General features: G+C 39.0%; 1 protein-coding gene across 23 annotated transcripts in view; it reads left to right on the forward strand.

The window, feature by feature from the left end:
- Positions 1-21,608, forward strand: part of NRXN3 (neurexin 3) — a 1,026,565-nt gene that overhangs the window by 982,674 nt on the left and 22,283 nt on the right. For 13 of the 23 annotated variants that reach the window (XM_086613885.1, XM_086613886.1, XM_086613893.1 and 10 more), the window contains one exon: positions 7,812-7,896. In XM_086613885.1, coding sequence (XP_086470011.1) covers positions 7,812-7,896 — 85 coding nt within the window. The remainder of the gene's footprint in view (positions 1-7,811; positions 7,897-21,608) is intronic. The other 10 variants (XM_086613892.1, XM_086613890.1, XM_086613891.1 and 7 more) reach the window with 1 other exon arrangement.

The following is a 21,608-nucleotide window of genomic DNA, read 5'->3' on the forward strand; positions in this document are numbered from 1 at the left end:
ACCGAATAGTTTGGAAAAGACTTGCCAGTTGATCCTTTACCACATCAAGACAAAAAGAGCACTGTTCTATTGGGAAAGGAAAGAAGCAGAAAAGCAAGTGACTCTGTATGCATATGTAATCAATAAACAACCAATCTAGATTCCTGGAAATGAAATTTTATTTATTTATTTATTTAGCTCCTAAATAGTATGTAATTTCTTCAGGCCAAGAAATAAATTGAAAGGATTTAGAAGGATTTGCTTATCAACAGAACACCACGTAGCATTACATTCCTTCTGCTTTTGGGAAGGTACATTGAAGTCGGGTTAAGCTGCTGTGGTTCAATACTTCTCTTTCCCCTGTCAGGGTGCCTTGAACAACAGACAGATTAATCCTCCCCACTTCCCTTTCTCCCTTCTTTGCCCTCCCTTCTCTTTCTCTCTCTGCTCACATCCCTCAAAAAATCATCCCCCTTCCCACTGACAGCAGACAGAGACAACAGGCAAAAACATTTTTCCCCATTGTCTTTGCACAGCTTAGGGACAGAACAAAGTCCCTGAAATTTCGCATCAAACTTGGTGAAGAAGAGTCAGACTTTACAGTCTTAATGAACTATTGATTCTAATGAAACAGGCTTTCAGTTTTCAAAGGACTAATTCAGTTTTCAAGGCTCTTTTTAAACATGACTGCCCATGACTCTGGATTGACAGACAATTGGGGGATTATTTCTTTGCTTTCTCTTACTTAACTGGCTAGTTACTTAATCTCGTCTGTTGTAGTAATGGACAAATGGCTGATTTTGTTAAGGGGTAACTCTCTCATGATCCCTGCTTAATGACACAATTTGACAACAAATCAGCTTTTATGTCCAGCCAGGAACACACAGCCAGGAAATGCACTTTTGCTCGGCTGCTGTTGAAGAGTACATGGCTGCTGGTTACCTACCAACTCTGAGCCAGTCAAGGTCCTGGGAACATAAGGCTGGATTTTTTCCCATCGTCTGAACAGGTCTACAACAATGATATCTTCTTGCTCCAAGAACACCTAGCTGAAAGGCTGTGCTGGAGAGTTTTACTGCCTGCTTTGGAATGACAGAGAGAAATGCATAATGATGTGTTGATATTACACAGTGATGGATAGGATGCAAATACCAAATTGATTTAGAGTGAATTAGATTGGACTGAAGACAGATGGGGCAAGTTTTTCCCCACTAGGGCATATACACTAATGGGATTCATACCTGAATGGCTCGGGCAACTGCTTAATCTCAGTACTGGTGGTTTCTGGTATTTCCTTGGGGAGACTTCTTCATAGCTAATGAAGATCACTATTGAGATTTTTCTTGCTGAAAGTCATACTAAATTTTTTTTGGCTTAATTTTATCCGCTACTTTTTTAAATCACCCTATACAGTTCATCTTCCTTCCTGATGTTTATTACACCCTTGTGACACCTGTAGACATTTATCATACTTTTAGTCCTTGTTAAGTCAAGCTCTTATGTTTAGTTTTGCTAAGCCTGTATCATTCATATGTCTCTCCAGTTCTTTCACCTTTTTAGCGGCTCTTTTCTGAATTGCATTCAATTACTCTAAGTCTTTTGGCATTGAATTGTCCGAAACTAAACTTAATGAACTATGCTCTCTTGCTGTAAATTGTTGTAGCCTGGTTGAAATCAATGCCAATTTAAACCATGAGGATTTGGCCCTCTTGTTTTCCTATTCACCTCAAATGAGCTATATGAAGAAAAATTATTAGTTTCCTGTAATTTGATGCATTGCCTCTGCAGAGGCAGACACAACCTCAGCATCAGTGGAGGGAGGTTCAAAGGGCTTACACATCTTTGTGGCTGTGGCTGTGGCTGTGGCTGTGCCATGATAAGAAAATACATGTTGTACTATCCAGTGCTAATGAGTTGGAGAGGATTAATACCCTTTAGTGACAGGTAGTAGATCCAGGACTCTCCTTAAAGGTTTATACAGTCCCAAATTGCAGCTTCTTTTGTAATACCTCATTATGATTTTCACAACATTACTAATATTTTCCCATTTGTATGCAAATTCTTTCTATCTGTATGTAGTAGCTTCAATTTGTCCAGTGTGAGTCTCTCAGGTCTTCTATACTGTAATGAACTCCAGGGTATTTTACAAATAAAGATCAAATAGAAAGTGAGAAACAAATATAAGGTGTAGAAAGGACAGATGAAGGATTCGCATTTAATTGGAACAGCGTGAACAGAATACAAGTTCTTTTAAAAAAAAAAACAGTTATCAAAGTACAAAAGGTTAAGGTATTCAAGCTAGAAATGACATGTAATGAGACAGACACTTTCTCTGCTATCTACTTTTGGCAAAGCAGCAAATGCCTTGAGCCTGTTCTTTGCCAAGAAACATCTTGGTTTCTGGAAGACAGAACAGCATCACTAACATTTTGGTATTCTAGGGAAACATTCTTACTGTATGCTGTTATGCATATTATGTCCATATTCCATAATAAATTTGAGATATTTAGAAAATATAGCAGTATGGGAGCAGTGGGGGGAGTCAAGTGGTCAGATTTAAGAAAAGTTCGTTGAGTTTCAGCTCTATACATTTTAAGTATGAAAGGCAAATGTGCTGCCCAGATTAACGCAACTGTATTTCTCTGTTGATGGTTGGATATTGGTGCCTGATGTTTTCTGGTGGTCATATTTCAAGAAGGAATGTAAATTGTGGTACTTTGGTGGCAAAGAGATTTACAATTTTCTCACAACAAAGCATTAAGTGTTGCTTTTCAAATAATAGTGTTGAATTGGAAGTAATGTGTACAGTGTGCAGAACAGTTTTAAGTAAAAGGCGAGTAGGAAAATTGACCCCTACTTTACCGAGTAAAGCAACTGCCAAGTATGTACTTCTAGAAGAATTTGTTTGAGGTTTAAATTTATGAGTCCTTGTCTTTTCTCTTCCACTAGAAGTGAGAACTCCATAATTCTTGGGTGCATTATTTATAATTTCATAAAGCTGTTCTGTGACAGGACTTATTTCACCCAGCATTCTTCATCTTTCTCAAATAATGGTGGACCCAAAGAGCGAGGTGTCAAAAAAACTTTGCCTTTGGGAAAAGGAAGATTCAGCACCTGCCATTTTGTGTAGAACAAAGGAGCAAAGGTTGTGGATCTGACACGTAAATTAGGGCTTTGAGCACTTGGAAGGACTGGACAGGAATAGAGTCATCTTGAGCAAGTCTTGCCACGCCATCCCAGCTTTCCTTGTGCTTTACATCCCACACCAGTATGTACAGTGTAATGAACAAAGATGTAGAACCATCACCGTGGTGAGATTGAAGAGGCCCTTAGAGTGAATAATTAGGAGGAGGTGATTACAGAACTAATAATTCATGGAAAGGAATGGGGAACCAATTCAGTGAAATTGAAAGAATTTGAAGGTAAATATGCCCATAAATCCTCCAGGGTGGACTCAGAGTTTAGCACTTTCTCCTACCCCGGTTTTATTCCAAGGCAATTTCATTAAACACTAGAGAGAGGGAGAGAAAAAATAATAATACAAATGCCATAAAAAATCTTTCAGAGGAAGGAATAAAAAGGGTTCCTGCCAGAGGGAGATTTTATTGAAAGTTATTATAATACCTATCTTTAGTTTTATGGCCTTTAATACAGGGCCAAGTAATTTCAAAGCTGGGATTCTTTAAAAATGAAAAACATATTTTAAAATAGTATAGTATGAATTATTATTTTTAATATAGAATTTAGCTAATATACAGAATAGAAAAATATTTGCTCTCTCATGCTTTTTCCAATGAAAACACAAACATTGTTTCCATCATAGCCTATGGAAAAGTTTCATTACTATCATGTTGCCTGTACATAAGAATGTTTAGCATTTACCATCTCTAGATCACTGGGCAGACACTAAAGGATTAATCCGTTTACCTCCCCTGGGGCCAATGGGTGAGGATCATCAGCCCCAGTTTAAAAATGGGGAAAGGGAACCAGAAATGGAATAGCTGGTTTTGCTTACTCTCTCACAGCGAGCCATTTCTGATGAGAAGAAATGATGATAGTGGAGAGATTTCTGGAGTTGCTGCTCACTAGCCTCTCCTGTCTTGTGGAATCAGCAAGTTTAATAATAATCCAGTGAAAATTCTCACCTCCAGGACAGTTTTGAAAGGTACAGATTCCAGTTACAAGAAGTTATGGTCTTCTGGAGGTTTCCTTGACTATGTTTCTGTGGTCAGGAATTTGCTGCTGTTTCTCACCAAAATAGCTTTACTCCTCTGGGATGATTCAGCTGTTGGTATCTGAGCGGAAGGTGCATGGAAAACCAATATGTGGTGGAACTAGAAAATCAGTTAGTGATGAATTGTGATGGAAAGTACTGAGATTAAAAATACAAGATAGGAAATGGCAAGACAGATTAGTGTACTTATCTTTTCTGTGGTTTCTAGAGATCTCGTTAATGACCTTGACTTAAGTCTAACACCACTTCTGGAAGTTTTTCTCTTTTTCTAACCCGCATTTTTATACATACAAAATCAGCTGCATGGGACAAGCAGCAATCACAGAGCAAGAAAAACTGAAATTATCAGGGGAAATAGCATGCAGTGGATATGGGGAGAAAAGGACAGAAGTTCACTGATAGAATCAAGTGTGGAACCAGTCATGAAAAAGTGCAGACACAGGCCAGAGCTGTCAGGCTTAGTGAGTACTGCACATCACACGTTTGCATTTTGTCTGAGTCTGACTGTGTCCTTCTCTGTTCAGGACCAACACAAGGAGTTTTAGAAGGAAGTCTAGAACACGTACCTAAGAGTGCAGTGTAAATATGTTGCATGTGCTGTCCTTAAGCTGCTTATTAGGTGTGAAATTAATCAAGAAGGTAAACAAGGGCCAGGCTTCATGACTTTTCGGTTGCTGCTCAGAACTCACCTTGGCTTAAGGAGTGTTCATCCCCCAATGTTCAGGATCTGTCAGACACGAGAGTGGCTGGAAGGCTGCAGGAGCTCACCTCACCCAGTGCCCTGCCTCTGGCCCTGGCCATGTATGGGGCCTCTGGGAGAGAGTCCTGGACAGGACAATGCAAATAGCGATACTTCTTTGGTCTTCAATGTCTGTGGCACGAGGAGTTCCCAAGCTAGGCATGGGGTATTTAATAGCTTTGAATGATGTTTTTACCTTTAATTTGGCTGATCGCTTCCAAAATGCATCTAAACCTTTATTACCTACCAGTATCCTGTTGCAAGGAGTTCCCCAGTTTAAAAAAAAAAAAAAATTAAAATGTTGTGTAAAGAAATATCACCTGTTTTTGTCTGAGCATGCTACCTTTCTGGTTTCATGTGATGCCCCTAATAAGCAAGAAAGGGAAAAAAAAAAAAAGTCATAAAGGAACTCCTTATTCTTTACAAATACTAAATCACATTGTCAATTCAATTGGATCTGATTCCAAGTTAATGTTCCATGAAGCCCTTAGATATGAACAAGTAAGTAGATAAGTGGACAGTTTCAGCAGTTGATAAGTGACAACCACACAGTATTATAATTTTTATGTTTATTTCCTACTTGAAGAAAATCATCATTTTTCTTCTATGAGACTCTACATGTGAATTGTCAGATCTTCAACTAAGAGCAAAATTCACATGCTCTAAATTCAACCTGGAAATCAAAACCAATTGCCAGGGTCTTAGCACTGTCTGAGCAAGGTCTTCTAATAGTGATGAATAATTTACTCTTTATTCATAGTGCTATCCCTAACACTCTTTTACAAGTGCTTTAGAAAACTGTAATATAAATCTCCAGTTTCACTAGCTACATTTCACCTGCTTAAAAAAATTTCTTGTAGCGTAGTTTTGTTGACTTATTGTGCTAAATTACTTTACAATGATGCAATTAAAAACTTTAAAAAAAAGAAAAAATATTTAAAAAAAAAATTTTTTTCTTAAAAAGAAAAAATTCCTTTTAATCTTGCCTCCCCATTGAGACAAGATTATGACAGTATTTAATGAAAGTATTTAAGCATCAGACTACAGCAAGAGTGCATCCTAAAAAACATCGCCAAATGGCAACGCCAGGGTAAGACTGAGTAACGTGTACGACAGGGATTCCCTTTCTTCACAGCTGGTGTTTTACAGATACGCTATTTTTAGAATTTTTATTTACAGCCAAACGATCCTATTTTTCTTTCTTGGCTCACTCTAAGCCACTGAAATCAAGAGTGAAGGAATGTCAGGTTCAATCTGATCTTTCTGACTGACATCTCAGTTCTGTTTTTTTCCTTTGCTCAAATATGAACAGAGAGGGAGAGAACAAGGACCTTCTGGCAGGGGACAGGGGGGCTTGCTAGCACTAGGACCACAGGAGGTTAAAGAAAATGCTGAGAGCTCAGAACACTTATGCAAAGAGAAAAGTCAACATGCAGCATATTGGGGACAGACATAGCACATAGGAACGTAAAGGAGACCTTATTTAAAGCTGGAGAGTCTTTTTCTCAGGAATAAGGATTTGGAAGGCTTGTCTCATGATGTGAGAGTCTCAGGAATATTCACCTGGACTACTTAAATCCAGTGTACTGAAGTACAGCCGCTCTGCTCCTGAGGAGCTGAGATTTCAGCAATGCTTCCTACCTGATGAGGAACATTTTAGTTGGTTTGTTTCAGGGGTCATCCCACTGATCCTACTGCTCAGCAGAATAGGCAGCTCTGTGCAAGGGAAAGTTGTTAAGGGAGACAATTTCACCAGAAGCCATGGTCTGAGCTGATGCTGCTGAGCTGCGGTAATTTGGTACTGTGTGGCAGGAATGTTACAACCTGTGTCCAGAGGCTGCCACAGACTCTCCCTAATGGTCTGCATTACTAATTCAACTAATTGCAGCAATTACAGGCAAGAGATGCTGCTGGGAAGAGACACCATTACACTTCTCTGTAACATGCTGCAGTACATGCTGCTCATTAATTAGACCAGCAGCAAAAAAAAAAAAAAAAAAAAAAGACAATATCACCAGCTGGAAATGCAAAGGAATGTGCTGAAACCTGTTTGGTTTAGGCCTTTAAGAACCAGACTCTCCAGCCTGTCAGCCCAGTCACAGCCACATCCCTGTCCACTTGGCAAGCAAGCAGGTGAGGCTGCGTGTTGGGCAAAGCTGACACATGCAGCGCTTCTTCATGGTGCAACAAATGGGCTGCACAGATATTTACTCTCTGGGTAAATAATGATGGATTCCCAGCCCAAGAGGTGCATTAGCAGAACAGGAATTACTTCTGCCTCCCAGTGATGCATTTAGCAACCCAGCTAGTACAGTACTGAGTCTATCTTGTACGTTTTTCTTTGCAGAAAGCATGTTCAGCCTGAACATGCCTCGTGGTAAGTCTCTCAGTAAATACCTTCTGGCTGGCCCTCCCTACATGGTATTGGTATTTATGGAGGGGCCCAGCACATTCGAACCAGACACATCTCCTTTGGCCAGAGATGTGTCCACGTCTGGACTTTGCCAGCCCAGCAGGTGTTGTAGCCCACTGCACTTACTGTGTTCAACAGCACAGTGTGATCCGCCTGCTGACCGTCAGCCGCCCAGCAGGCACACCGCACCCGGCACCCCTGAAATATTCAGCAGCACAGGATAAGCACTATTCCTCTGACAGGAGACTCCAGCTCCATGGAGGCCATATTTACACAGGTGTATCTGGAATGCTCGGTACGAGTTAAGTATTTTAAAAGTTACAATTCTGAAACTTTTTTTTTCCGTAGGATGCGTAGCTGCCTCTGTAACTGCCTTTTGACTTGCATCTATCTTATATTATTTTTCCTCTGATCTTTTTCCTTCGTTCCTTTCCCTCACATGCCAGACAACAGATGACATCGTTTCATCAGCTGAATGTTCCAGTGATGATGAAGATTTCATTGACTGTGAGCCCAGTACAGGTAAGTCAGGTCAGTCTTGTTTTGCTTGCTTTCTGATTTCATTTGCAAAAAACAATGCATACATATATTATATGTGTGTGAATGTATACATATATAATTCTATATGTATATATGTGTGTGTATATGTGTATATATATACACTTAGATATATATATACTGTATAGAAAATAAAAATTATACAGCCAAGCATCAGATCCCATGGACTTGGCAACAGCAAAACACAGATATCTAGTCACTATTTGCTTAATATAAAGTTGTTTCCGTGGAAAGCCAAACTTCCTGAAAGTGATCCCAGCTAATTAGTAGTTTATATGTTTGTAGCAGTTACTTCACTGACACAGTGGGAAAGCAAAAATATCAATGTGGCATGTGACAAATAATAAAGATTTATGAAGTGAGGAAGGTGAATGTTTGAAAAACAAAAGAGAAACAAAAGTGAAGCAATAATGGGTTATTAGCATTGTTTAATCTTTGTTAATTGCTCTGAAGATGGACTGTAAAAGGATACATTTGTCCATGGGATTTTGAATACAGTTAACATGGTAATGTATTTATACTAATTTTGTTTCCTGTGAACTCAAAGAAATTGGGGAGCACCAAGACATAGTTGCAACATAACAAAATTAGTAGTAATTCTTGCCCTGTTATCTGCAGTGATGCTTCAAAATGTATCCATTAAAGAGTCAGAAGGACTGGCCATGTGGAACTGACTCAACTTCTCCCTTGCAGATACATTTTGATAAATTGATGGCTTTTCTTTCTGGTGAGATATATGATGTGATATCCAGCAGGCAACTGCAGTCTATTTTATTTCTTACAGGCTTTTTCAAGTCTTCTTTTTTGAGGCTTGCCATGAGTTAAGCATTTCTATAATAGAGAACAGACATCATCGAATTTCTGTGTACATTTAAAAGAAAAAGAGGGAGTTTGGTTAGAATTTTTTTTCCTTAAAAATGAAACATATAAATAGTTTAAAGTGGTTTTTTGTTTTGGTTTGGTTTGTTTGTTTTTGCTTTGTTTTATTTGGGATGGTTTTCTTTTTCTTTAAAAAAATCCCAAGAAAGCATTATAAATGTTCTGTTTCTAGTTTCCCGAAGCCATTCAATTAATACAATAATAACATTAAAATTCACCCAAGGCTAGTGCTTTCATATTTCTTTTCAATTTGTCATGCTGTACCTGCATTTTTTAGTAGAACTTGGTCCTGCAGTCACCTGAGATTGGCATTACCTTGTAGCTGGGAACTTCCACCTATACTCGTGACTTCCCTGTGATGGCAGGGCAGGCAGTGACACAACGACTGATGCTGATAGCTCAGCCTACTCTCATCTCTTTATTCACAGGTCTCTCTGAGTTTTTCAGCTCCCCATCTGGCAGAAAAACAGTCCAAATAATACTAGAATGGAGAGCATAAACAGTGTGGGTACTGGGATTTTAAATAAAGGTAGTAATGAAATGCCAGCACAGTGATTATCATGAAAGTGAGGCATAAGATTAATAGGATAATGCTAAAAGGACTAATGTACCACAACTGATATGCAACTGAATGGATAGGAATAATTTCATTAAAGCTTCACTAACATTTCAAGACTCCTTTTTTTTTTTTTTATTCTGATTGCCAAGTATTTCAGTTAGAGGAAGAAACGAGATCTTTATCAGATACGTCCTCTTGCACATTATTGTCATTTATGTTTCGAGGCAGAAATCACAATTACTTCAATGGCTAGAAATTGTAGTAGCAGTGTTTTCAGCTTGTGCCACCAGTGGAAAAAGTTTGAGGAGAAATTTGATAAAACAGGATGTTTAGTATGAATTTTCAGAGTCCTTTAGAGCAACTTTTCCAGACTAAAAATACCTCTCTCCTGACACAGTTAGAAATCTAATGCTACAAACAGGTACAAACTGGATTTGTAAAAATGACTTGCATTTGAAAATCCTGCTAAGCATTACAGTTGCCAGCTATATGTGCCTACAGACATTTGAATATCTGCTGTGTAAAATAATAGGATTCACTGAAAATCTGCTGTAGGTACTCTCTGGAACTACTAGATATTCTTGAAAACTTCACCCAGTATCTTTTACCGCACCTTATTCCTCCTCCATAGGATAGTGGTCCACATGAGCCACTGAAATCTGAATCTTTTCTTGGGAATTACTGTGGCATTGAGAATAAAAGTTAGCTTGATTATATGTAAAAAAAGTCTCCCAGATGGTCCCTGCTGATGAAATTTACGCTTCCAGATTTTGAAGTTTCCTACTCGCACAGGTGCTGGTGCACAAAGTCGCCAGGAGGAAGGATATGCAGGGTCCTTTTTGCCTCCAAAAACATAAATTTAGCTCATTCCATCATAATAAGAAGGAAAAGTAACAGGTTTGTGGTGCTTCTCTTTTAGGTTACTTTGTCTAGCTTATTGTCTCCATTCCCAGTGCATCCAGGAAAGGTAGAACAGTATCTGCAGTACAGACAGTATCAAAGCACTCACGCAGCCCGTTCTACTCTGGAGCGCTAAAGCAGCCTGAGCTGGCTTATCCAAATCCAGTGGTGCTGGCTTGGCTGAGCAGATATGTTTGCCTTTACACTTCACCAGCCAAGTCAGGCTTCTGGCCATATGCCAAGATCTGGTACCAAATGTCTGCATCGCAGGAAAAAAAGAGCCAGATTATCTTGCTTGTATTTTCGTGTGTGGGGGTTTGGATTTTATTATTTTATTTTATTTTATTTTAATTAGGCCCATTTGAAGTTGCTTCATCTTGTTCTGTTGACAGGTCAGTGTGTTTTATGCTGCCTTCTGGTTTGCCTGATCGCTTTTGCAGCAAATTGAAAATTAAATGACCTAACCCAGCGCAGGCTCCTTTTTGTTGCTCTGATAATGCGTAGCTTTTAAAGCTCTTGAGTTTCTGCCAAACGCCAGAACTTGGCCTTCCATCATCCTCAGTGCCATCGTCCAGTAATGCAAAGGTTACTGAACTCACTGCTGCAGCTGTGAGATATGATATGCATCACTATGAAGCTGCTGTGCAATAGCCAAGACAAGGGCAGCAGAGAATGTTGCCCTGCAAATCAAAAGCTTTCAGATTTCATATGGATCAAAATCGAATCCCAAGATCTAAATATATTACTTTGGACTTGGTCCCGCCTGGATCAGGGGCAATACCCTACAGAGTCCTTTTGAAGACTTTAGTTTTACTGTACTCAAAGATAGTTCAAAATACAGAAAATCGTGTCCTCTTTCAGGCTTATGAGAATGATTTGCCAGGTCTTATTGCCACCGAACTCTGATTGTCTGTTGAATCCAAGACTTGAATCTCAGTAATCATATGATCTGCATCTGGATACTTGCATCTCTTTAAAAGAAGATGCTGTAAAGGCAGTTTCCTCACTCCACTCCCCTCAGGATTTTCCTGGCTAGCTTGAGATACTTACTGCAGCAGGCTGGTTACCCCCTTGTGCCCCACTTCCAGAAGTGATTTCTGTTGGGATTTCTGTAGATCCACTTGTGTAGAGACCAGGAGCTGTCAGAGGACCTGTCCTAACTGAAGTAGCTTGCAGGCATTCTCCGTAGATACATAGGTATGCGTAAGGAATTATTCTAACAAGTGGTGGCAATGACAGCTGTGAATCCAAAACCTATCTGTATTTTACATAATGAGATAGAAGGCATTGCAGATTCAGAGTTAAAAAAAATACTTGCTATTCAACTTTTTGCAGACATGCTTAGATACCCTTAGATCTCTAGATCTCCCAGAATGACTTACTGTAAAAGGATACAGAGGGCATAAAACCGTTCATCTTCCCTGAAGAAACATTTACTTACGTTTGAGAATGGTCCCTCTCTTATTTCTATAGAAATGGTGCTTGTCACAGTACATGTTTGAAAACCTTCTGGTTTCTGCACCAGAAACATGATGCTTTTCTTTGATATGAGTACAGGACTCTCTTCTGGCCTGTTCCAGGGAGGTCCGAGGCTCAAAGATTCAAGTTCCTCAAAGCTGAAGCCAGGATCCTGCGTCTGCGCTTTTAAACAGAGCCATGTGGTGGTGTTTTGGTCACTCAGCCACTTTTAGAGAATTAAAGATCGGTAAGGGAAATAAATAAGTTCACTCCTAACTAGGAAGCACTGTGCCAATATAAAGAAAGAAAGCATTTATCTCAAATGAGGAACACGACTACAGTGTGATCTTACTGATACAAAGCCATGAGGATTATGGTTAGGCTTTCCTGACAGCAGCTGCTTCTGTCTGTCTCCTAATAAATACCATTGCCTGTGTTCCATGAAGCATGTCCATTAGATCAGCACTCCAGCACCAGGCAGGCTGGATGCTGGTGGCTCAGCAGCTGATTGGGATCATAAACTAGGCTGCTTATTGCACTAGTCAAAACAGTAAGACCTAAACACTCACAGTCAGCCTGGAGCCCATCACGCAACCTCTTGAAATGGTCTGTAGGGTTTATTCCCAGTTCCATGGCTTGACAACAGCCTATGTTCCTTCCCTGCTGCAGTTGACAGCTTTCTCTTCCTACCAGCCCAACAATTTCCTAAGTGATTTTTTCCAGAGAAATTTATTCTGTGTTTCCCAAAAGGCTTAATATATCGTAAGGTTGACATTGTCTAATCAGGTAAGCTTTTCCCATGAGGGACCGGACGCAGCACTAGAGATGCAAAAATATACAGTTCTTTGTACTGGAAGTTACAAAGTGTTTCGTAGCATATACCCATACACAGGAGACACATATCTTACAGGTATGGTGTCTGTATGTATAATTTACTGTCCTGCACTCATCCACCCCAGGCTCCTGATTTATGGGCTAGGAAAATCAAGCTTTCATCCATGTAAGCTGCAGAACCAGGTACAGATTTATTTGCAGAAAACAATCAGAATAACTCTTCCAAGAGCTGACAAGCACCCAGCACAGTACAAAAAGCAGTATGCTGGAGGTGAAGAAACCTTAACTGAAGAAACCAAAAGAAATGATGATTTGACTCTTATCTACCATAAACTGCATCAACCTTCTTGAAGCACTCAGAGAATTTTCATTGCACTCCTTGGAGAAACTTCATAAATCCAGTGCTGTTACCCCAGTCTCTTCCTCTGTCAAGCGTAAGGAGTTCTGCTCTGTTTCTCTTGCTGTGAGCAAGAAATGGCCTTTAAAGTTGGGCATGTGCCTCAGAGTACGCAGAGAAGTAGGCTTCCCATCTCACAGGCTGAATACCATACGGACTGGCAGGAGGGGGATTCCTCCGCAGCACTTCCTGGGTCATAATAGCATCACTTGTTTGATGGAATTTCCTAGCTACCCTCTTACAGCCAAAACAAAACCAAATGAACAAGTTTTACTAATCAATCATGCAGATGACTTACAGGAATTTTTGTTTTCTTTTTACGTTAGAAATTTATTCTGAGTTTGATTTTCAGCATATTGGTCTTTTTTCCTATGTAAGCTCCAAAGGCCCCACCCATGAGGATATTTTATCTATATATGCACTATATTCAGTGTGTATATATATCTATATGCATATATACTAAAGTAATAAATGACCAATATCAGCAATAGCCCCTATCATCCAACCACACGTTTACACAGAAATTCATGCCTTCATCTAACCCTGGCATCCGCTGGTGTGGACAGATGCATGATATTGTTATTTCTTGGTGAACAAAGCACGTTCAATTCTTTTTTGTTAGTTTTTTCTTTCTTCTTTTTATTTATTTGTTTACTTTTAATCGATAGTTTCATCTACCAATTAGCCTTGGGGTAGGGTGGGGCAAGGAGAATAAAAAAATTATACAGGTATATCCATCGATATATACACATACACTCCGTGTATATATAGATAGATATATACATTGTATATATTTGAAGAACATTTTCTGTCGTTTCACCTCATCTTGTGCCGCATGAATTTTTGGTGATTGACATTTTTGTTTCTTTTATATTTATTTCCCTTTTTTTTTTTTTTTTGGCTCGTAATGGTGCCATACCGCTATTTTTTAATTTTTAAAATCATTGCTGTACTTTACAATTTATATTTTTTGGAGTTCTTCCAACAAAATAATGATTTAATCATCTCAAGAAAGAGATATAGATCTGCAAACCAATAAAGGCAACAAAATCTTTTCTTGCCATCCTTAAAAAAATCCACATTTTCAAACATCCCAAGAAAGTTGTGTGCAAAAGAATGAAGATTCTTCCTCCTCCTTTCTTTTTATTTTCCCTTCTCTCTACCTTTTTTGAAACTTCTGCAAAGTCTCTATCCTGTCTTTTCCCTTTCCCTTTTTTTTCAATTGAGTTCAGAGAAAAAAACACCGAGAAGGAAAAAAAAACCCTCCCCTTTACCCCTGCATTCTCCCAGGAAAATTTTTTCCAAGAAAGCAAGCCCTACAAACCATAGATGGCATAAAAAGAATTTTATTGCAATGCAGAGTATCTGTCGTATCTTTTATTTCTGGGTCAGTGCAAAATCATTTTTATGGCATGCCGTAGTTTAGCTGATTGAACTAACCATGGCCTTCATTAACCGGTGCATGGGCTGTGATGACGCCATCTTGTGTTTCATCAGAGCTACGCATTCAGGCTAACCGAGCAAGTCCGTAGTGTACGATTTGGGGGGATATTGTTTCAATTTTAATTTTTAGTTGTATTATAATTTCTTCTTTTTGGAAAAGTTATGCCAGTACCATCGGCTGCTTTGTGCAGCCTCAGCGTTATATATCTACTTTATTTTATGGGGTTTTTTTCTCTTTTTTTTTTTTCTCAGTAGCGATCTTACGTCTTGTCTGTGTCCATCCGTTTTGTCAGTGTGTCTTGGAGTCCATTGGTCCAGTGTTGTTATGTGATTCTGTTCTCTGTTCGTAAGCTAGTGTTCAGCTCCCCGCTGCTCTGTCGTCCCTCTTCCTCTCCCCTTCCCCTCCTTCCCTCCCCACCTGTCTGAGGAGGGTCCACAAAGGGGCACCAAGCTTTGAATGACCTTCTGAGTGTCACTCTGAGGCTTCAGACTGGAAGTCACAAGGTGTCCACACAGCTTCTTAAGAAAGACAAAGTTTGCAGCTGGAAAGTTTTCAAACTCTGTTATCATTTCACTCTTAGAACTGGTTTACTGGCGTAACACTCAAGTGACTTCCTATACAGCTTTTTAGGGGATTTGTGCGCGCATGCTGATGTCTTAGAGTAAGAACTCCTGTTTTCTCTGCTGTAGGCACCAGGAAATGCTGTGCAGGGTGCAGGCTGTATGTCAAATGGAAAGTACCTGGGCCGTTTTTATGAAAGGCAGTCCTGGGATGGGAATATCACTGTGCACATGCAACTGAAATGAGATCTATGTGAATGTATTTCTAAGATCCACAGTCCATAGTTCGTTTGTAGCTAGGAGACAAAAATGTAGGACATGTTTAAGATTTCTAAGAGCAGAGCATCTTCACTCTATGGGGTCAGTCTTCTGTTTGTCACTGTGTGATCTCTGCCTCTTTACTGATGTTGGTAAGAACTGTCTCGCTGATGCTTGTATAACTTGAACACAATTCTCGGAATGCATCTGGAGTGTCTTCTGCCATATACATCATAAATATGCAATAGTACATAAGGCAGAAGAAAACGAGCTGAGTTTTCAGGTGTCTGCTCAGACTTGAAAAGCTTTTTAGAAAAAACATCCAAACATCCTTTGGTTTGTACAGTGGTACATTCCCCAATATCCTTAATTCTGCTCCCGCTGAATGAACTAGCCGTGTTAGTGGCACGGAAGGCCTCAGTACATTAGGACACATCGGCTGGCATCAGTGGAATAGCTCAAGTTAGCGGAGGAAGAGGCAGCCAGTTTCCTTACAGATAATGTTCAGGACATCACAGATAGCAAGCTTACACATACCTTTAGCCTAGCTAAAGTCCCAGTTGCTTTGCAGGAATTCATTTGTTCTGCAGGGAAGATGAGATGATGAAATCTATGAACTTTTCTCACAAGAGAATGATAGAAGGCTTACCTGTTTAAGCTAAGAGTTACCAGAAGAGGGAAGTGATGGGATGTGTTCAGATCTCCAGCATAGAATTATTTCATTTAATTATTTCATTTAACTTACCCAAGATATGTTTCCTGTACTTGCAAAGGAATAAAAAGAAGATAGCTTTTCTTTCACCAGTAAGAACCAACAGCTCAGTTCTGTTTTCTTAATTCATATATGATCTGAAAAATATTACTGAGTGCTAGCAAAATTATAGCAGAAAAGAATCAATATTTAAAGCTTTCTTGGTTTAGATTTTAGATCTATGTGTTTTTCTCAAATATTAATTCCTTCCAAATCTAAAGGTTTTTCTTGGCAGTTGCTTAAATAAAGCAAATACTTATAAAATTAAATTATAATCAACAAGCTCATAATTTTGTGTAATACTGCCCTCTGCCAGATAGACCAGAACAGTCCTGTTATGAGACTAAGAGCAAAAGAAACAAATTTTTTTAGCTCAAGTGGCAGGTTATTGGAGCAGAACAATCGGAGTTCTACCCCCCTGCATCATGAAGTTCAGGGTAACCTTCATATTGGAGTATTGTGATGAGCAAATCAAGTGTCCAGGCGTCAGGACAGTAACCTCCAGGCTGTGGCAAAGCTGCTGTGTCCTGCTGAATGGCTGGTTTTGTTCGCCTTATGTAGCCTCTGTGATGCCTGCAACTAGCCCTCCACTGCTAGAGAGAGGGTCACTCAAGCACAGGAGATGCCATGGAAGATCCCATTGTGCTCCGTTTTAACCCACTAAGTGTATATATGGATTTCTGGCACTTGAAATAGTTCATACTTCCGTTTTCTGTCTCAGGGCAGGCTGCTGGCTTCAGGTCTCGTGACATTTGTCACTAAGCAAGGAGAGCTGAGGGCTGAGTTGTTAAAGCCAAGGATAAAAAGCCTGAACTCTGGTGTGCCACTCCCAGCTCTGCTGTTGATTCCTTCTGTGACTGTGCATCTATATTGCTCATTTGCCTACCTGTAAGGGAAGGTAAATGAAATACTTCTTAGATAAATGAGGTGGAGATGATGGAAAAGATTTAATTAATATTTTAATTGACTTTGATATTCAGGTGCAAATTGCTATGAAATACACCGAAATGGTACTGTACTGTTAACTACAAAAAATGTACAAATAAACTGTCATTGTTAAGGTTTTAGGATTAAGTGCTATCATCTTTGCTTGCTGTGGCAAGTAACATTATTGCATATTTTTATGAAGTAGATACAACTCCTAATCTGTTAATGCAAAGAGAAGCAAGTGAGGGATACAAAAGCCAAATATTTTCATGTCAGGGAACATTGGTGTGGCATCATTTTCATTAAATATCACTTTTTCCTCTAGAGCTAACATATGCAATGGAACAAACCATGCTCAGACTGTATAAATTAATGTTCTGAGTGGACTACAATATATAGATCTTTTATATCAGCATTTCCATCACTTGAACTTGCATCCCAATCAGAATTTTGCTTCAAAAACTTCACAGCTTCTCCAGCCTGACTTAGCTAGCGTAATTTTCCCTGATTTTGCATTTAAGATCAGGAGGAGATCAGGATCAGACTCACAGTCTGGCTACCTTGCCCTTGCTGCCTTCTAGTCTTTTTTTAAAGCGTGTTCTCTAAACTGGAAGCCATGTGCACTGTCACATTCTGGCAATCCCTCTAGTGCTGTGCCTATGTTATCAAGCTGACACATGTCTAAAATACTAAGATACGATATTTTCAACCTGCTGGGACTTGCTTTTTGTCCCTGTTAGCTTTGATTTTCAGCTTCATAAAATATATGGGAAGGAAAGAAAAATAGCCAATGACACATTCAGTGGAAGAGAAGAGCTAGCACATGACTCATGAACAGATTTTGCATCAAAAGCAAATGTATGTATATTAGACCCTTAAATGTCTATAGAACTGGTTAGTTAGCTTTAAACAAGAAGAAACTGATTTCTGAAAGATATATAGTATCTGTTAGAGAGAAAAACATGTTGACCATTTACAGATACTAAGCACAGAGATACACTGTTGCTCCTAGAGTGTTTTATTATATATTTCTTTTGGTCATCATGCCTAAACCTGAAGGTGTCTTATGTATTAGAAGCCCAAAGGCACTGGTGTTCACATGAACTATAACACCTGGAATGATACCTCAGTAGAGCAGGAAAACCTATTCTACTTCCCTTTTCAAACCAAGTAGATCATGAGATACCAAAGCTTATAATCATGTCAAAGGGGTTATTACCTTGCCTTCATTCTGCCTCTCTATTTCAGTTCCTATTTGTTAATCACAGGAACTAGAAATAGGTGCTTTATCCCAACTGTGAGCAGCTGGGAATCCCAGTTCCTGAGCGATGTGAAGTGTTAACACTTACCTTAATTGCTGTGTGAGGAGCAGGAGACAAAGATCGTACGAGTTTTGAAACCAGGGATAGAAGAAAAAAAAAAAAAAAAAAAATTTAGACTGACTTGATTTGAAATCTCAGCTGTCCACTAATTCAACAACATATTTTATTCTGCATTTTTATTGCACTAATAAATACATTATTAAAACCCTACAAAAGAGCCACACTCAAGGATTCAGTTTTCTGCTTCTGCTTAGTCTCATAAGAACTGAAGTTGTTTCGTCCCATGAGGTGGTGTTATAAGATCATCAGATCCTCGTTTGGCATTCAAGAGGAACTGCAAGTATTTTACAGGCAAACATGCGAAATATCAAAATTAGCTTCTTTTAGAGCAACAGAAAATCCAAACAGTTTTGTCTCTTCATTAGTTTCACTCCATCTCAGTATCAAAATAGTGAATGTCAGAGGCATCCAAAAGGGGGAAAAAAAGTTGTTCTGTCTTTGCAGGACCACCGAAGTGCAAAGCAACTTTGAGCTTAATTTATTTTTTTTTTAATGGATATCAGTAATTCTTTTTTTTTCCTCTGGTGTTGAAATCAGTATCACTGATTTTAGAGACTATTTTTTTTCTACTGATTTTCACTGCTGAAATCTTGGGGGCTTCATAAGTTTTATATTTCACAGACAGAAAGAGCAAAAATAGCCCTGTAATTAGTTCTGGGTATTTTCTAGGATATCAAAATATAATTTTAATTTCTTCGTCCAACTTCTCTCCATGAAGCAACAAGTCTGCTGTGGAGTGCCAGGAGATCTGTATTTCCCCTAGAATCTGTGGTTCTCCTGTATACTAATTCTTTTAGTGTTGAAGCACGGATTATTAATGTATTGCAAAGCATATGTATGCGTGCGCGCTCTCTCTGTATATATGTGTGCATCCTTATACATCTGTTAATACTATCCTTATATTCTGGCTAAAAGGAGCATTTTGGGGGACTGAAATAGAGGAGCAGAATAAACTTTTTTAGGAGCTTTACAAGCATATGTGGAACAAATAGATTGAATCTTGCCTTATCCTCTTTCTCACACTCCTGTTAAGTTCTGTTATTTCAAGTCTTCAGCTTCTGTATAACTCTGAAAGCAGCTAGTACAGCCCAGCATTTTGGGGAAGGTGTTTTGTGAGTGCAGGCAAGCATGACTCAGGTTTGAGATCTGGGCATAGTCTGAAATAGAGGACCTCCAGCACACATCTGAACTCACAGCAGGGAGGTGCCTTTAGCAAGGTTCTGAATCACTTATCTCTGCTAGGGAATTGGGGGCTCTTAGGGAGCTGTGAGGAGGATTAAGGAGGGTTTGACAGCCAGAGAGAAAGTCAAGGGACTTGGCAGTGTAGCAGGAGTATGTATGTATCCGAGGAAAAAGAAGTACTTTTTTTACAGTATATTGGACATGCTACCAGCTCTGCCCTTATCCCCGTGGTTGCTGGGCAGCTTTCCCGTGGACAAAACACTGCGACGTGCTCCTCACAGCAGTAGAATGAGTGAGCTCTAAGCAAGAAATGATGAACAACTTCTGAACTTTATTTTCTGATAAAATAACCGAGAGGTTTTCAGGTTTGCCTGAAACCCTTTACTCCACATGCTTAAACATGTCATATAAGCCCAAAGAGAATACAGGAACCAAGAAAGTAGTTGAAAATGTTTGTGCCTCAGTTCCTTTTTGATAAAAAGTGAAGATTTGGTGTTGGCAAAGGACTGTGGGGACTCCGTCTAGTTTCCTCTGAACTGTCTATGTCAAATCCAAAAGAAGAAAAGGTTTTATGAATCCTAAAATGCAAATTTAAACTTTTGTATTAAAATACCTTTTCATTTTGAAATTGATGCTTTAAAAAAAATAAAAACTAAAAGTTCACATTCTAACAAAGTATCTTATTACAAAACACACTAAACTTCAGTTTTGTAGTTTTAAGTATTGTGTGGGGATGTCATTACACTTTTTTTTTTTTCATTTCTGAAAATATGACTAGTAACCTTCACCTTTAAATAACTTGGGAGCTTTTTACTGCTACTTTTAAGGTTTTTGACTTCCTTTCTCCTCTGTTTGGTTCTCCAGAATATTAAACCATGCTTTTCTCTATTGGAAACATCTGTCACTAGCTCGGCACCAATTGTGTTAGAAGAATAAAACCTTTGATTACATTTATCAAAGGAGCTGGGCCAGTATATCTCAGCATCTTCAATTGTTTAATTCGTAACTTTTCATTATATTTTGAATAGCAATGGTAAATGTCCATCCCTGAAGCTGTGTGATCTTTCCCACATATGCTGTTTTCCATTTCTATCACTTTTCCCTTGGAAAAGAAAAGCAAACAAAAATTATTTTGGAGGGAGAGGGAAATAGTCTCCTTCACTGAGGCAGTATTTTTAGAAACAGCTGGTAAAACAAACTACAAATGTTGTGCCTGGAGCACCTTTATTCTAATAACAAGATTGTTTAAAGATGAAAGCAGCCATTTGTGTGTCTAGCTAGCTCTGTTGGTAGTAATTCTTCCTCCACACAGGAAGAACGGGGAAACCTGGTGTGGTAGTTTGTTCTCTATCTTATCTTACCTCCTCTGAAAAGATATTTACACAGTTCTCTGCTGAAGAATGGTCGTTCTGGTGGTGCTTTCTACAGCAAATGCAAAGAACTGATAGCACAGGAAAAATGAATCTCAGTCATCTGTACCTCACTTGCTAGTGAACCAATAGATTTGTTATTCTTCTGGCGATTTTTTTTTTGCTTTGCCTCCCAGATGACCTTTCCTTCCTGAGGACAAGCTGCAAGTTTTCTGTTGGCCTGTGTCGTAGGTGGCAAGTGTCCAAACACAAGCTGCCAATTCAGATAGTTTAAGAAATTCTTAAGAGCTGCCAGGCTTGGTGCTTCTAAGCGTAAGAACACTGTATTCACACAGAAATGTTTAAAGTATCCCAAGGAACTTGAGCAGTTTTGTTTCTCTTTTCCATACCAAATTTGCTTAGCTTCCATTAAAGCTAATCAATTAGGAGTCTGAGGACCAAGTGAGGTCACAGCCATTTGGAGTACTTTTAAAAACAGACTTTTTGTGAAGATACAGCTTTATGATGATATTTGGAATATCAATTGGTATAGATAACTACTGCTTTTGCCTTGAAATCCCTATAAAAGCAGTATTGGTTCCAGTATTTTTTTAGGATTTAACCTCTGATGCCAGCTACACATTGAACATGCTTATTTAAAATGAATTTTAGCAGTTGAATGCTGGAGATGGCTGCATGTGTGAATGTCCAGTAGCTCCAAAAACATTTTATAATTGTATTGCCATATTTCTTCCAGGGGCTGAGAGGAGCTTAGCAGATATTAGTGCAGCTGAGCACTTGCTTC

The sequence above is a fragment of the Tauraco erythrolophus genome, chromosome 6, assembly GCF_009769465.1.
Source record: "Tauraco erythrolophus isolate bTauEry1 chromosome 6, bTauEry1.pri, whole genome shotgun sequence".
NCBI lineage: Eukaryota > Metazoa > Chordata > Aves > Musophagiformes > Musophagidae > Tauraco > Tauraco erythrolophus.